At 31.3% G+C, this 18,348-nt stretch overlaps 1 protein-coding gene across 1 annotated transcript; it reads left to right on the top strand.

Moving 5' to 3' along the window:
* Positions 1 to 366: 366 nt before the first annotated feature.
* Positions 367 to 978, top strand: LOC149231581 (uncharacterized). The gene has a single exon (XM_089381682.1). The coding sequence runs from the start codon at positions 367 to 369 to the stop codon at positions 976 to 978; it is 612 nt and encodes a 203-aa protein (XP_089237808.1).
* Positions 979 to 18,348: the final 17,370 nt, after the last annotated feature.

Below are 18,348 nucleotides of genomic sequence, written 5' to 3'. Positions count from 1 at the left end.
TGGGGTAATTGCAGGAAAAAAGGTCCTCTGGCTGACAAACTCCGAAAGGAATTTCTAAGTAGGAACTTAGTGGATATCATCCCTGAAAGATTGATGCCTACTTGGGATAACAGCAGGACGGGACAAGCCTACATTGCAAAAAGGATCGACTTTTTTATTATTAATGCTAGCATCATCACCAAATGGGGTATGTCATTTTCTCAAACTGGGAATGATTTCACCTCAGATCATAGGCCTATTTTCCTTGAATGGAGGGAAAAGGACTATAGGTTGGGTTATTCCTTTAAGTTTAACATGATCTTTTTAGAAGACTAATCCTTCAATGAATCTATAACAAAAAAGTGGAAGGAACTACAAGAATCTGATATGGCCCTTTTCACAACTTTCCGGGAAAAGATTCAAAGTCTGAGGGTTGTAGCAAAGGATTGGCAAATCCGAAAGAAAAAGAGGGATAAACAGGAGCTGAAAGATATCCAAAATGAGATAGGAATTTTTATCAACTCAGCAAATTCAAATTGCATGACTTTTGAGCAAAAGAATCATGTCAGAAATTTGGAAAAAAAGAAGCAAATGCTACTGCTAAAGGAAGAGACCTCATGGAGGCTTAAAAGCAGAGCGATCTGGCTCAGGGAGGGGGATCGGAACTCGAAGTTTTTTCATAATTTTGCAAATGCTAGAAGGAGAAAAAACTCTATCTGGAAGATCGAAGATGGTAATGGAGGGTACTTTTTCTCTCAGCATGATATCTCTGTAGAAGCTACAAGGTTCTTTCAGGAACAATATAAGAGACAACAGGGTAACATTAATGATATCTTATGGGCTGTGGATTCGATGCCAGAGATGTTCGACGAGGCAGCAAATGATAATTTTTTTAAGCCCATAATGGAAGAGGAGCTCCAAGCTGCTATCAAAGCTTTCAAAAAGGACAAAAGTCCCGGGCCAGATGGATGGCCTATTGAATTCTTCTCACATTTTTAAGATATGTTCAAAGTGGATTTGCTGGGGATGGTGGAGGCTTCCCGTATGTCCGGAAATATCAACAGTGCCTTATCTTCCACGTTCATCGCTCTTATTCCGAAAAAGGATCGAACAGATTCTTTTCATGACTATAGACCTATTGCCTTATGCAATATTTTGTTTAAAATCATCTCAAGAATCATAGCGGAGAGGATGAACCCTGTTCTAAACTCCTTTATCACAAGGGATCAACATGCGTTTCTACAAGATAGGAACATACTGGATGCTGTAGCTATGACTCAGGAGTGTTTATTCTCAATGTTGTCAAACAATATTGAGGCAGCTATTCTAAAGATAGATTTGAAAAAAGCGTATGATTGTGTTGACTGGGGCTTCTCAAGAATCCTGCTGGCCAAAATTGGGCCGAGATCACAAGGTATCAACTGGATAATGGCGTGTGTCGAAAATGTTAAATATTCAGTCATTATAAACGGAATTCCATCATCCTTTTTCCTTGCGGAGAGGGGACTTTGTCAGGGTTGTCCCCTCTCCCCTCTGCTATTTATCCTAGTGATGAACTCTCTCAGCATTCAGATCAACAAAGCTGTGTCAGAACGAAGATGTAGGCCGATCAAGATCTACAAGGATATATTCCTATCTCATAATCTCTTTGTCGAAGATGTCCTCATTTTCGCCATGCTCTGCAGGGCAACCTGGTGTTGCCTAAATGATATCCTTGAAAAGTTTCAGTCAGCATCTGGACTGGTCATCAACAGGGACAAATCTTTGCTGTATCACAATGAGTCTAATATGGAGATCGTTCAATGGATTGTAGCTCTGATCGGCATCAACCAGACATCGATTAAGGAAGGCTTCAAATATCTGGGTTTTAACCTGAAAGCAAAAGGCAATCGCAAATAGGATTGGCAATGGTTAATTGATCGCTTCTACAAAAAAATATCAGGATGGGAGTCGAGATTCCTATCATTAGCTGGCAGATTTATCCTGGTGCAGGCCGTTCTATCTCAACTGGCGATTTATTGGGCCCACCTTTATCTTCTCCCCGCTTCTGTTATTCACAAAATGTGTTCTTTAGCTGCCAATTTTTTATGGGAAGGAAGATCTTATCAGTCAAAGATTGATTTAGTAAAGATGGAATCTATCTCCAAGTCAAAGAAGGCAAGGGGTTGAGGTCTTATTCATATGAGGACATTTGGGAAAGCCCTCCTTTGCAAATCTCTTCATAGAGGTATCTATGGCGAGGGTCCGTGGAGCATAGTCATCAACAGAAAATATTTAAAAGGAAGAAGCATGGAGTTCTGGTACAGAAGGAAATCTTTGGGCATTAAAAGAGGGTCTGCTATTTGGTTAAGCTTCAGGAAAATACAACCTTTCTTCATGGAAAATTTACGGTGGAGGTTTTTCTCGGGCTCAAGCATCCTCATTGGTTTTGATTCAATAGTAAATGGTTTGGGTTCCTCTTTCCCTCCTAGATTGATTTCCTTTTTCCACTCAAAGGGTATATTCACGTGGGATAAGTTGATTAGATCTTGGTCATACACATCTCCTGTTTGGAAGGATGGAGAGGACTTATTTTTGCCTCTCTCCATGCGCCCCCTTTGGATGTCAGTCGTTCAGAGCCTTATCGACGTGGGGATTCATCGTTCAGGCACAAGGGATGTTCTGGAATGGGCTCTTCCGAGATCTTCTCAGCCTCTTCGTGTAAAGGATTTATATGCTGCAATGTCATCAGGCCTATCGTCTAACTCTGATCTGATCTTTCCTCCTAGTCTATGGAAGGTGGCATGCCCACTCAAAATGATCTTATTCTCGTGGCTGGTCTTTTCGAACAGGAACCTTACATGGGAGGTCCTTCAAAAGAAAGGATGGCAGGGTCCGGGAAGATGCACCATGTGTCAGAATGCAACCGAGTCAAATGTTCATATGTTCTTCCAATGTGCTTCATCTCTTCATATTTGGTATGAACTGTCATTGTCTTTTGGTTTTCCTTACTGGGTCTTCTCTTCTGTACAGGATGGGTTCAAATGGTGGAGCGAGCAGAGTTCATCTTGGCGAACCTTGTTTGTCCTTGTCTGCTGGTTCTTATGGAAATGGAGGAATGCTCACATTTTTCAAGATTCAAGGGTGCCTCTGGACTCTATTCTGTTTCACATATCGGCAAATCACGACCTTATTGGCTGATTTTGGTCCTTGTTCGCTCAATATGAGTCTCCTAGTCTGCTTTGCTTTTGTTTTTTGTGGGAGTCAAAATCTTTGAAATCATCTCAGTGTATCTAGGAATATGTGTTTGAAGTGAAAATGAAAAATATGTAAGTAATTGGACTGACAGGAAAATTCTTTCTTTGGTATCTGGTAATCAGTTGCTTGGACACACCTGAAACTTAACAGTATCAGGAATCTGTTGGCTTCTTTCTATGTATTCAGATTATTATATTTTTTAATATAATCTATGATGGTTTTTCTCTCTAAAAAGAAAAAAGTAATTTGTAATAAAAAATTCGATAAAACAATTATGAAGGATATGGAGAGAGAAATTAATTTATTTAATATAAGATTTGTTATTTAATAAAGATTTTAGTAAAATTTTTGATAAAAAACTGATTAATTTCATTTGTCTTATTTTAAAATTTTCTATATATATTATAAAACTCCAAAAAAAAATACTAATATGCTTTAATATTCCATATTACTATAATAATGACATAATTCTCAAACTCCAAGAAAATACTGCAATGCTTTAATATAAAGATAATACAACTATAATAATAAAGAAATGAAATAAATAAAAGAAAACTTAAAATTGTTTAATAAAATAAATTATAAATAAAATAAATAAAGCAATAATATGAATACATTTAAATAAAAACACAATTTAATGGTTCAACATTTCAATGTTTTTATTAAACTAGGGTAATACAGTTTTGTAAATTGAACCATTCATGTTTAGAAATTCAATAAATTAGTATTATATTTTTAATAAAATTAATTTAAAAATATATTAATTTATAAGTATAAAATTAGCAATAAAATATTAAAAAACCGTTCAATTATGAAATGAAAAAAAACTGAGAATAAGAAAAAAACACTTGTTTGTTAGAAAATTAGAAAGAAAAGCATGCATTGAATTAACTAGCAGTTTATGTGAACACGTTGTACTTGAAGATTGAAGACTGCACAAATTAGAATGTACACTCTCATATTACATTAATAAAAAAAGATAAAATAAATGCATTTCGAAAGAATAAAAAACTCGGAACAAATTCCTACTAAGTCACCAGATTCGTCCTAAACCCCTTGCGAATCCCGAATCCGGCGAATCCGACACGATTCGGTCCGGATTCATGTCCAAATCACAGGACACATCGTGTCCATTTCGGACATGTCGCGTCCGAGGGCGTGTCACGATTTTAGGACACGTGTCTGGTTTCCAGGACTCGCTAAGCTCAGTGCGGGAATGAAAAGGGTGTGTTTGCCCATTAAAATTGTCATTTGGCAAGTGATTTGTGCTGTTGGCAAGTGATTTGTGTTGTTGGAGCAAGGAGTAAAGCATTTTGGTAGCTTCATGATCAAGTCTAGGCCCTGGTATTGATATGCTATTCATGGTAATGTTAAATTCTTAAAGTAAAAGTTCATTTTCATCCTTTTACTTAAATTTTTAATATTACCATGAAATGACTCAGGATGTTTGAGAGTGGTTCCGGCCTCATTGGATTTCATATGGAGAAAGCAGAATTTTAGATTTCATTCAAAATCCAGCAGACTTATCAGTTTTTCAGGATTTTAGGATTGGGGGATTGCAATGTTTCCATTGAATTTTGTCATGTATTAGGATATGGAACTCGTATTTAATCAAGAGCACCAAACCAAGAGCTTTTAAATATGTCGCTCCCGCTCCCGTTTTCGCTCCCACTCCCCACTTTCGCTCCCGCTCCCAAGTAACACTGTTCCTGATGATATGGGTCTGGACACCACTGTTGAGTTGGCATTGGCCAACATGGATCTCAATGATCTAGTGCTAGAGCCTGTTGGATTTGATGACTTAGAGGGGTCAACCTCCATACCAGCAAATGTAGAGGCGACTATGGATACAATGGAGTAGGAGGATGTAGAGGAGAGCAGTGGGGACCATGATGATGGGGACAGTGATGCTGATTCTGATGCTGATTGATGCCTTGAGGCTTGTATACCTGTAGTTGTTTTATATTTTTATTTCTATTCGCCATTGGCATTGCACCAACACTACCTATGTAACACATTTTGATTTGTTGACTTAATGAGAAAACTACGGTTTTCAGTGTATTTATCTTACTATCTTGTAGTTGTAAGTTGTCTTTCAGTTATGAATTATGAATCATGATTTAAATTTTTAGTAGATTTATCATTTATGTGACCGGTACCACTGACATTTATTTGAATTTTGTATGTACTATGCATCCTAATAGCTATAGATGAAGATCTATGTTTGAAATCAGTAAATTTGTATCATTAATTAAAATTTGTGTAAGAAATATGATAATATTTAATTTTTAATATATATGTATATTTTTTAAATATATATATATCTATATATATTTTTTTAATAAAATAATATATAACGTGTCCTAATGTGTCCTGTTCCGGGGGGTCAGCGTGTCCAAATCCGACACCACGAATCTCGAATCCTACATGCCCTGAATCCCCGTGTCAGGTGACTTAGAATTCCTACAATTTAGAAATTAATCTTAACTTAATTTAAATTACAACCCAATAACAATTTCTCCATTACTATAATATAGTATTAATTATTTTCAACTAATAATATATTTCCCATTAATAAAATTCTAATTTTTTATAAAAGCAAATTTAAAACTTTTGCCGGTGGACATGAATAGATAATCGAAACCCTTGTAACAAATAAAATGTCGTACTAACTTCAATCCAAATAATCGAAAATTGCATATTAATTAAATATCCATCACACATCAGAAAATGACGCGTAATGAGAAGACAATGACATTTGTTCTTATATTTTCATCCCTTTACGGAGATGTGGGAAAGATAAAATAGCCAAAAGAAATCTAAGAGGGAGAGTTGTTTTTAAATTTCTTCCTTTATTTTGAATTGGGCTCTTCTTCAACTTTTCTTTCTTTAAGAACATTTTTTAAAAGCAGGACTATATGAAAAAAATGATCAACATTTACTTTTAAAAGTTTGAATAACTCATTGGATATGGATGAGATGGAGGTATTTTGAAAAAAGTTTGAATAAAAGTTTGAATAACTCATTGGGTATGGATAAGATGGAGGTATTTTTGAAAAAAAAAATATATATATATATTGTATTTTAATATAATATTAAATTTCAAAATTAATTTTTTTATTGATTTAAGTTTAATTAAAAAATTATACATAAAATGTAGCGATTTAATTTATACATTAAAATTATATTGCAAAAATAGTAATACTAAATTACAAAGTCACAAATATGCATTAAATAATAACAAATATTACATATACAATCTATCAATATTAAAAAAAAATGCAACACAGAGGCTCACTATAATTATTATAAGTGTCAATCAAATTAACTATTAATGTTCTCAATGTTTACTAGATTTCCAAAGTCTATGTCTAAGTTTTTATTCTTACACACAAAAAATATACTAACACAACTATATAGTAAATGTGGGTGATATAAGCCTAAAGCCTTTATTAATCATATGATCAACCACATTAGTAAAAATATTGTTAATTAAATAAATAATTATTAATATAAATATTATTAATTAAATATAGTTAATTAAATATTGTTAATGATATATTATTAATTAACAAATCAATCTTTCATAAATATTGTTATTTAGTAAAACATTTCATTCATTATTAGTAATTAATATTATTTATATTGTTATTAATTAATTAATAAGTATTACATTATTAATAAATTTATTATTAATTAATTAACAATTAACAATTTATTAATTTTTTCATTTATTATTAATCAATTCCACCCAATGTATTAATGTTATAAACATAAGTGATTATAAGTCCAAGGGATTAATACTAAAGACCGAAGGGAGTAATATTAAACCCAAGAGATTAATATCATAAACCTTACTTATATAAACCCTAAGATAAATACTATAAACTCTAAAATAAACTTGGTCGACCATGTTTTACAATGGTTGATTTTCAAATTGAAATAATATTGAGACAATATTTGTCATAATGCGACATTTGACCATGATTGATTTTCATATTGAAATAATATTTTTCACAATGTGGCATTGGGCCAGGGTGGTGCATGGTTCACCATCATTATAAACACAAGGGATTTATATTAAACCTTAGAAATAATATTATAAGCCTTCTAAATAATATTATACACTAGGAATATCGACCCTTAGATTGATAAACCCAAAAATTTGGTATTATAAACTCAATGGATTAATTCTAAAATCCCAAAGTATTATAATACCTTAACAAATGTGCTTGATATATGTTGTAGACATCAACTTAATATATGCTATATTACAAATCTAATATGCTAAATTAATATATTAAATATTGTTATTAATATTAAATTAATATATTAATATTGATAATTATTTAAATACTAAATTATCTATTTAATTATTAAATAGCCAATTTAATCATTAATAGTAATTAAATATAAATAAATAATTCATTAATTATTAATAATTAATTCAAAATTAAACACTAAAATAAACATAATTGACCATGATTGACCATGGTTGGCTATGATTGACCATTGTTTACCATATATCACAAAACCAAGGGATTGTTATTATAAACCCAACCTATTGGATCACAGTTGTCACTAAGTGACATTGGACCATGAGACAATCATCGGCACAATGTGACCATGGTTGACCATCGTTGATTTTCATATTGAGACAATATTTATCGAAATGCAACATTTGACCATGGTTGATGATGGCTGACCATTGTTAGCTCTGATTGACCATGGTTGACCATGATAGATATTATAAACCAAAGGGAATAATAAACCCAAGGGATTAATATTAAAACCCTAAGGGATTATGAACCTAAGCGAATAATATTAAACCCAATCGACTAATATTATAAACCCAAGGTATATAAACCCTAAGATAAATATTGTAAACACTAAAATAAACATGATTGATGATGATTCACCATGGTTGGCAATGATTTACTATGGTTAACCATGATTGATATTATAAACCCAAGGGATTGTTATTATGAACACAAGTGATTAATAATAAAATCCCAAGGGATTATGAACCCAAGGGAATATTATTAAACCCAAGGGCCAAATATTATAAATCCAATGTATATAAAACCTAAAATAAACATGGCTGACCATGGTTGATTTTCATATAGCGACAATCCTTGTGACAATGTGGTGTTGGAACACGATTGACCATTCTTAACCATGGTCGATTTTCATATCAAGACAATTTTGGACGTTCGACTAAGGTTGACCATGGTTGTCACAATGTGATGTTGGACCATTGGGACTAATATTATAAACCCAAGGTATATAAACCCTAAGATAAATATTGTGAACACTAAAATAAACATGGTTGGACATGATTGACAATGGTTGGCTATAATTGACCATGGTTGACCATGATTGATATTATAAACCCAAGGGATTTTTATTATAAAGCCAAGGAAATAATGAACCCTAGGGATAATGAATCCAAGGGAATATTATTAAACCAATATATATAAACCCTAAGATAAATATTGTAAACACTAAAATAAACATGGTTGACCATGGTTGATTTTCATATAAAGACAATCCTTGTCAGAATGTGATGCTGGACCACGGTTTGCCATGCGTAACCATGATTTATATTTATATCAAGACAATTTTTGTAACAATGCAATGTTCGACCATGGTTGAGAATGATTGACTATGGATGACCATGTTTGACTTTATAAAACATGGTTGACCATGCTTGACCAAAGTTGACATTGATTAACCATCACTGACCATCATTATCATATTGAGGTAATCTTGGACATAATGCGACGTTGGACCATGGTTTAGGCAATGATTTGTTTTCATATTGAAACAATCATTATCACAATGTGACATTGGCCAATGGTTGACCCTGATTAACCATGGTTGACAATAATTGAGTTTACAAAACATGGTAGACCTTCGTTAAACAATATTAAATTAAAGGGACTAATATTATAAAGTCAAGTTATATAAACCTTAAGATAAATATTATAAACACTAAAATAAACATTGTTGAACATGGTTAGTTTTCATATTAAGACAATCCTTGTCATAATGTGACGTTGTACCATAGTTGACCATGCTTGACCATGATTTATTTTCAAATCAAGTGACTCTTTCTCACAATGTGACATTGGACCCTGGTTCACCCTGGTTGACCATGATTGATGATGATTCATGGTGGTTGATTTTCGTATTGAGACAATACATGTGAGAATGTGACATTGGACCAAGGTTGACCATGATTTCTACATTGTGACGTTGGACCATGAGACAATATTTGACACAATGTGACCATACTTATTGACCATGTATGATTTTCATATTGAGATAATCATTATCAATATGCAGCATTTGGCCATGGTTGGCTATGATTGACCTTGGATTATCATGATAGATATTATAAAGCAAAGGGAATAATAAACCCAAGGGATTGATATTATAAACCCAAGGGATTAATACAAAAACCCCAAGGGAATATGAACTCAAGCAAATACTATTGAACCCAACAGACTAATATTATAAACCCAAGGTATATAAACCCTAAGATAAATATTGTAAGCACTAAAATAAACATGGTTGCCCATGATTGACGATGTTTGGCTATGATCGATAATGGTTGACCATGATTGATATTTTAAACCTAAGTGATTGTTATTATAAACCCAAGGGATTAATACAAAAACCCCAAAGGGAATATGAACTCAAGCAAATAATATTGAACCCAATAGACTAATATTATAAACCCAAGGTATATAAACCCTAAGATAAATATTGTAAGCACTAAAATAAACATGGTTGCCCATGATTGACGATGTTTGGCTATGATCGATAATGGTTGACCATGATTGATATTTTAAACCTAAGTGATTGTTATTATAAACCCAAGGGATTAATACAAAAACCCCAAGGGAACATGAACTCAAGCAAATAATATTGAACCCAACAGACTAATATTATAAACCCAAGGTATATAAACCCTAAGATAAATATTGTAAGCACTAAAATAAACATGGTTGCCCATGTTTGACGATGTTTGGCAATGATCGATAATGGTTGACCATGATTGATATTTTAAACCTAAGTGATTGTTATCATAAACCCAAGGAAATAATAAACCTAATGGATTAATACTAGAATCCCGAGAGATTATAAACCTAAGAAAATATTTTTAAACCCAAGAGACTAATATTATAAACCAAAAAATATATATTAAAAAAAATAAAAACAAATCAATGCAATCCTTCATATTTATTCTTGTGCTTCTTAGCCCTTTCCACTGTCTTTGATGTTTCAAATTCAAAATACAAGCCTTCATATTTACACGGTTTACAAAATTTCACTAAAACATCAAATTTGCATAAGTTATTATTTTTTCTAAAATTGTGGTAAAAAAAATAAATAAAAACAAAATCCCAAAATTCATAAAGATGTAAAAGTCCTAGCCATTTTCATAATGCTAACCAAACTTATTTCTAATAATTTATAAATTTGTGTGTGTTTTCTCACATTGAATTTGCAAATTCAATCACTTTTGCGATTTTGGTCGAAATGAATCATCTTTATTAAGTTTAGTAAAATGCATGCCCATCTTTATTAAGTTTTGCGATATCGAGTGCTTCAAATTGGATAAGTGTGTTTTGTCAATACTTATTTCTCTATATTTCCAATTTGAACTTTAAAATTTGTTGTTGTAAAAAATATTTCCTTTTTCACATAATATGTAAAATGTTTGTGATTGAAAATACACACCCATAATGTTTGTGATGCCCAACAAAATACACATCTAGCTTTTCTTGTGCATATATTATGGAAACTATCGACATTAATTGATAATTTATCACGTTGAGCACAAAAGCCATGCTTTAGATTTTCTTAATTTGATTGATAATACTATAACTTCACTCAAAAACTACCCTCTAACACTATTTTGAAATTTTTTCTTGACATTTTTCATGAAATGTATGGACTTATCCCAATGATACATACCTTAGCCATTTTGGGTCGAAATAAGCTTTTGTAAGTTTTCCATGAGGTCTTAACTACAATATCTACAAGATTTTTTTTTCTTTTTCTTTTTAATTACAATATCTACAAGATTTTGCATTTTTGTTTGTTTTTTATTTTTTCCTTTTAATTATAGTGTGTATTATAACTCTATGTTTAAGTGCTTGAAAATAAAATTGTAATTATATTGTGTCTTATAATTCTATGTTTAAGTGCTTAAAATAAAATTTTCCTCATTTTCGCAATTTAAAAAATTGCATATGGAGAGTTGTATCCATATTAAAATACAAGATGAATTAAAAATTTAGGTATGTTTAATTTTTGGAAAATATGAATTTGAAGTTATTTATAAATTTAAATATATGGATGTTGATTAATTAGCTAGATATGTTAATGTATTATACTAGCAGCCTAGTTAAAAAAATTATTATTAAATCAATAAATATTAAGTGATTAATATTCTTATTTCCTCCTTATTAGAAATTATTTTTCTCTTCTGAATTTGGTATTAACCTTTTTTCCCTCTAAATCATTCAAATGGTAATGCGAAGTGTAAAATATTGATTATCCAATTTTCCTAATGAAGAACCACTTCCACTAAAAAATAAGCAATACCACATTAAATGTTTATGAGAACAGAACCTTATCATATTTTTCATATGAATGATGAATGTGAAGATGATTAGTGTAATGAAATACCTTTTTCCTCTCTTCACTTAACTCCTTTTGCTCTTGTGTATTCTATATCTTCCAACCAAAATTCCATTATTTTCAGTTATGATATTGTGTTTTTCTAATATTTTTCTATTTGGTTGGTCAATTTGTTAGAAAATTGAATGATTTTACATTAATAATTTGAAACTTTTTGAGGGACTTGACTGCTAGTTATATTTTCACAATATGTGTAAATGAACAAGTCTCAAGAAAATTTGTACATTGGAAAGTAATGTAAAGAAGCTAATAGAGGTTGAGATGGCCTTATTGGTAGTACATAGTGGCAATGTTTTAACAATAAAAGTCATATTAGATAGGATTAAGTAATTATTAATGTGATCCATTGAATGTATGTCAGTGGTGGCTAACTATTTGGAACAGGGCCCCAAACTATTGACCTTCCACTAGAAAAAAATTCACGAGTGATGCGAGGTTATGGGGACGTAAAAATAATTTCCTTAGAAGGGCCTTGTATATTGATCAGGGATTTAGATTACTTGGAATTATAGCAGGGACTTCGATAGTGGATGAAATATTTTTTTCTAGTAATCACAAGCCAAAGTCTAGGGTCCTAGTGGAAATAGATGTTTATAATGGATTATTTGAGTCCATAGATTTTATTGTCAAAGATCTCTCCTTCAAAATATGCCTTCACTATTTAAATGCGCCCTTTCGATGTGCATCATGCATTAAGGTAGGCACATCTTGGCTAACTATGATACATTTTTTATTAAAATAAAATGGGTGGTGAACCCTACCAAAGGTTGACCCTTTTCTAGTTTTTAGGTTTATAAAGAGGAGGTGAAGACAAAATCAAATGTCTTTGTGGCCCCTTCAAAAGTATATGCTCTTAAAAAGGAGAACTATAAACTATATTGTGACTTACCACAATTGGTACTTAGAGATTCATTAATTTCATTAATGGAAGAATGGAGGTTGAGAATACTTCTAATAGGTTTCTATTTAGTTCTAAGGTCAATCCTATTTTAGAAGAAATTAGGGGGATATACCCTAAATTGTTTGGATCTAGGGACTTTTCATCTCTTTTAAGTAAGATGTATCCTCCTTTATGTATTGGTTTTACTGACATCATATCATGTAGTGGGGGTGACACTCTCAGAATTAGGAATATGTTACATGAGGATGCTAAAGGGTTAAATCTATAATGCCCAATCTAAAACGTGAGTGTAAATCTATATGCCCCTATAGAGGTGATTAGAAGATATTTGGTTATTGGTGGTTCTACTATCATTATTTTGAACGCCTCCAATCATACTTTTGGGGGAGGATGAAATTCCTATATCAAGGTCTCATTAACCTTAAACTTTAGAGAACTAAGGGGTGGAATTTATGATATTAGACCCTGGAAGACTTATTTTAATGGTGGATTTGTAACTTGAGAAGGCCTTAGGGATGATTATAGTTTGGGCCACATTTAATCCTTGGTGGGGAGGAAGTTCTTGATCAATAAGGAATAAGGAGTAGCCAAAGAATTTAAAGAAGGGGTACAATAACTTATCATAAGCACCCTTAGAGAAACCAAACCCCTTGGTGTAGCAAGGAAATGTATATATTGTCCTTGAATGTAAGGGCTCTATAGAGCTAATCCAAAAAAATGACTTTCAAAGATTTGTTGGTAACATATGATCATAACACAGTCCTTATTCATGGAAGAATGTAAAGAGGGAATATATTGAGAGTGGATTTAGATATTTTGATTAAGGGTTGGGATTTCCTTATTTTGGACTCAATTCAAAACATGTGGGGTATTTTAACATGATAGAAGTATTTTTTTGCTTAATTAATTCATTTGTGATTTTCTATAGTCTATGTATAGAGATCGAAAGGAAGATATTTGGGAAGACATTCAATGTACTCAATACTTACATTTGGTTGGATGTATATATACATTTTGTAAAATAAATGATGATTAATATTCAAAATTAGATAAAGAAGTCATGTTGTAATATTGAAATAAATATATTTTTTATCTAGATTGTTTTCATAGAAAACTAAATAATACAATGGTAGACCATGTATTTTGGTAAATTAAGATACATCAATAAAATGGATATCAAATCAGTCATTACAAACATAAATTGATCAATGTTCTGTCGAAACTATATTTTCTAGGGATTAAGCAAAAATATAGATCAGAATGAATGACAAAGATGGAGCTTAATCTATGAGATTTCAAAATTAATAAAAATATTGATTTTAGAGTATTAAGGCTTACTTATTTCATTCTTATTACTGAATATTCTTCATTGTAGAATGTATTGGTTAAATGGTTCTGATTTGATTCTTAATTTTTCATTTGGTTGGGATATTTTCTAAACTACTTTATTGTATGGCTAAGATAATGTATCTATCTTACACTTATGCTTGATGTATTCCTATTGAGTGAATAATAGAATATGAATATAGTTTTGTGAGTGTTTTATTAAAATAATAATTTTATTTGTTTTTAAAGGGAGCATGATGGAAGACTGGAGGAGGGACATTTTTTTATATTTAATTTTTTATATATTTTATTTGAAATATAATATTGATAATATCATTTTTAATCAATTTTTTCATTCAATGATTTATGTGGTTACAAACATACCAATTTTTCCTAAGTTGTAATTTTAATATGAAGAATATCATGTTTTAATATTTTTCTTTCTCATATTATAAATATAGTTGAAAAATGTTGTAGTTTTAACTTTGAAAAATAAAGTATTATTGGTAGCATCACATTGAAAATAAAATTTGATTTTGATGTTATCTAAAAAAAATTAAGGGTCAAAATTTTCATTTTTGAATTACTATTGTCAATTTTTCCCTAAGGAAAAAACCGTAATTTTATTCAACTTAAATCAAGGAATAAAATTACATTTTGTAGATGATGTGAACATTTGGTGAGGTAAGCCTCTTAACTTGTGATAATGATGAAAAACAGGAAAAAAATACATAACAAATTATGAAATTAGGTGTGATAATAATCAAATAACTTCTCTTGCTTGCCTTTCTTTCTCTATAACTTCTAGTAGTTTCCTGGTTGGCTATCAATATTTACCATTTCCAAATCATTCATTGTTTTCTCTGGTGGGTTTTGTTTATCTGAATCAAAACTTTTTGACACATAAGATCTGTTTCATTCTACCATCCCTGTCCTTTTCTAGTACTACAATTTATTGTTGTTCTGGTTCATGAGTAACTTATGTTTCTGTGACTCACTGCAAATGAGTTGAAATTCCATTATGTGCCTGAGTTCTCTCTTCTTCTTAGTGTAATTGGTTTTCTATTCTTTCCCTTACTCATCCTCTATTATCTAAGGATCAAAAGGTTTCCATATTTTATTTTGCGAGTTTTCACCTTTATATATTTTGGGATTTTTTAATCTTGGGAGCATGTGTCCTACAAGTGCATTATTCGGTAGTATAAGTGGAATTTGAATTTTGTGTTTTCGAAATCTAGCATTTGGGTAGACTAAAACACTGTGCATTTCAGCTAAATACAATCAAGAATACCTTTTATTAGGTTTATTTCTACAAAGATCCTTACAAAGGTAAAAAATCCTTTCTCCATTCTTTCAAATTCTATATTTTCAAAAGACCCCATAGTATTTCTAATATCTTTAAGAATCTTATGATGCCAGAAAGGAAGGGGGAGATTTTACAACCTCACCTATATTGCAATAGTTGTTACGACCATTTTTGTGCCATCAAAATCTGGGAACCAAAGGGTAACAACACTACAACAAAATAGACAATTTATGCTAGATTTAGCACTAGAATTTAGTGTATTTTTCTCTCCATTGGGATGAGCAGCCCGATGGTAAATCTGGCTCTATTTTACAATTTTTAAAGCATCCTTTTTTGCACCAAATTTTGCATCTTTTTTTACGCCAAATTTTGCATCATTTTTTGCACCAAGATTTGCATTTGGTTTTACAACAGGTTTTGCTTATAGTTTTGTGCCATTTTTTGCATCTATTTTTGCATCATTTTTAGCTTCTTGTTTTGTGCCATTCTTTTCTTCTATTTTTGTGTCGTAATTTGCATAGAGTTTTACACCATCTTTTGCATCTGATTTAGTGCCTTTTTTTGCATCGAGTTTGTGTCAATTTTTGCATCTAGTATTATGCCATTTTTTGCTTCTAATTTTGTACTTATCTTTACATCTAATTTTGCACCAATTTTTTTGCCTTTTTTTACACCATTTTTTGCATCTAATTTTGCACCATATGTTGAATCTAATTTAGTGCCAAATTTTTCATCCATTTTTGCACCATTTTTTTCATCCACTTTTTCGTTTCATTTGTCTTCCTTTTTTGCATCCTATTTTGCACCTAATTTTGCATCATTTGTTGCATCCAATTTATCATAATTTTTAACAACATTTCTTGCATTCAATTTTACATCCTTTTGAGCATCTAAAATTTCACCGTATGTTGAACCATGTGTTGCTTTGAATCCCATTTTGTCTCTAATGTTACGTTCAATTTTGAGCCATTTTTTTCGTCTACTTTTGCATTTGTTTTTGCACCAAGTTTTGAATCATTTTTTTCACCTCATTTTGCATCTAATGTTGCATCCAAATTTGAGCCATTTTTATGCCTATTTTCGCACCATTTTTTCTACTTTTGTTTCCAATTTTCACCATTTTTTATGTCCAATTTTGCATCATTTTTGGTGTCTAATTATGCATCCTTTTTGGCATCCAAATTTGCATCCTTTTTTTTCCACACTTTGTGTCCACATTTGCATCTCATTTTGCACCTAGATTTTAGTTTGAATTTTCGTCTAGTTATGCATCATTTTTGGCATCCTTAGCTTCACCCTTTTTTAGTCCAATTTTTCTTCTTGTTTTGTGTCTTTTCCTACATCCTTTTTGCACCCAACTTTGCATCTTAATTTTACACCATTCTTTGCATCCTCATTTTGGTGTCCATTTTTGCATCCTTGTTTGTGCCCAATTTGGTATCTTTTTGTATGCCCTATTTTGTTCCCTTCTTTGTGTTTAGTTTTGCACCCTTTTTAATTCTACTTTAAAACCCTTTTTGTCTCATTGTTTGCATCTTGTTTTGATGGCTAGATTAACATCCAATTCTACTCCCAATTTTGCATCGATGGTTACATCCACTTTTGGCTTCATGTTTAGAGTTTTACTTTTACTTCCATTTTACTAATTTTACTACATAGTGAAATATATTACAATTTCTAAATATCATTTTTCTGTAGGATTTAATGCACATTTAGATGAACATAAAACCCTCTCAGTTTATCCCATAAACCTAAGATAAAATGATTAAGAAAAAGTTGTTCTAAGGCTCAGGATTCTTAGTAGATCAAGATGTAGAGTATAGATTAAGGAAAGAAGAATGAATTCATGTGAGTCCTTGCATGTAGCTCTTGTTGGAGTTTTTAGTGTAGCTGGGAAGTGCTCCTAGATAGCTCCAAATATTGGTCCTGCACACAAGAGAGATAACAAAGAAAACTTCACAACATAATATCTTGATAGTTGAAACTATGATAAACATATAAATATTACTGAATAAATAAATATAAACCAAAATCCCATACATTCATCACTTAATTAGGATAAGTAAGGAATAAATAGTAGCATATGGAAGGAAGAACAACTAATCTATATTAATAAAGGAGTTGGAGGAAAGTTACAACCATTAGATGCAGTTGCAACAACACCTCCCCCAACTCCTAGCTCCAAAACTCTCCCTCTCAAGATAGATCTCAGTAGCGTGACAATACATGAATTCCCATCATTTCCTCAATGGCCAAGCCTCCAATATATAGGAAAGTGAAGGCTATGAAGATTTCCCAAATATCTCATTAGTTCAATTTTGGCAAAAGCTATTGGGTGAATAATGTTTCCTCATATAAAAATGGCATTTTCCACTTTTTAGATGCTTTTGTGCTTAGGAAAAAGCTTCCCCATGGTTTATGGCACTTTCCCACTTTTGTATGCTTTTATTTTTTAGGAAAAATCTAAAGATGAGGATAAAGAGATGACATTCCACCATATGAGTTTCCGAAAGTGAACAAGAGTGTCATATTATAGTTAACTCGATTTTTTTTCCTCGCACTAGAGGAATTTTCATTTTAAAATGTTAACATTGAATTTCCATGTCATAATGTGTAAGCCAATCAAAATCCTTTAAAATTTAAAAGACATACAAGTGTGACTAGGCAATGGATTTTTTTTAATAATACAACTTACATAATTTAACTGTGAATGGTGCCCAAGTGACCCAAAACTATATTAAATATTAAAAATAAAATTAATATCTTCATCTATAAAAGTTAGAATATTGAGAATATTTTTAATGAAGAGTAAATTATGGCATGTTAAATAATTAAATTTAAATATAAAATCCTAAATCCAAAATTTAATTTAAATTTTAAATTT

The sequence above is a fragment of the Pinus tabuliformis genome, chromosome J (genome assembly GCF_031772625.1).
Source record: "Pinus tabuliformis cultivar Carrire ecotype Pingquan chromosome J, CPIR1, whole genome shotgun sequence".
Classification (NCBI taxonomy): domain Eukaryota; kingdom Viridiplantae; phylum Streptophyta; class Pinopsida; order Pinales; family Pinaceae; genus Pinus; species Pinus tabuliformis.
Note: the sequence above shows the minus strand (reverse complement) of the source record. Positions and strands in the feature narration are given on the sequence as shown.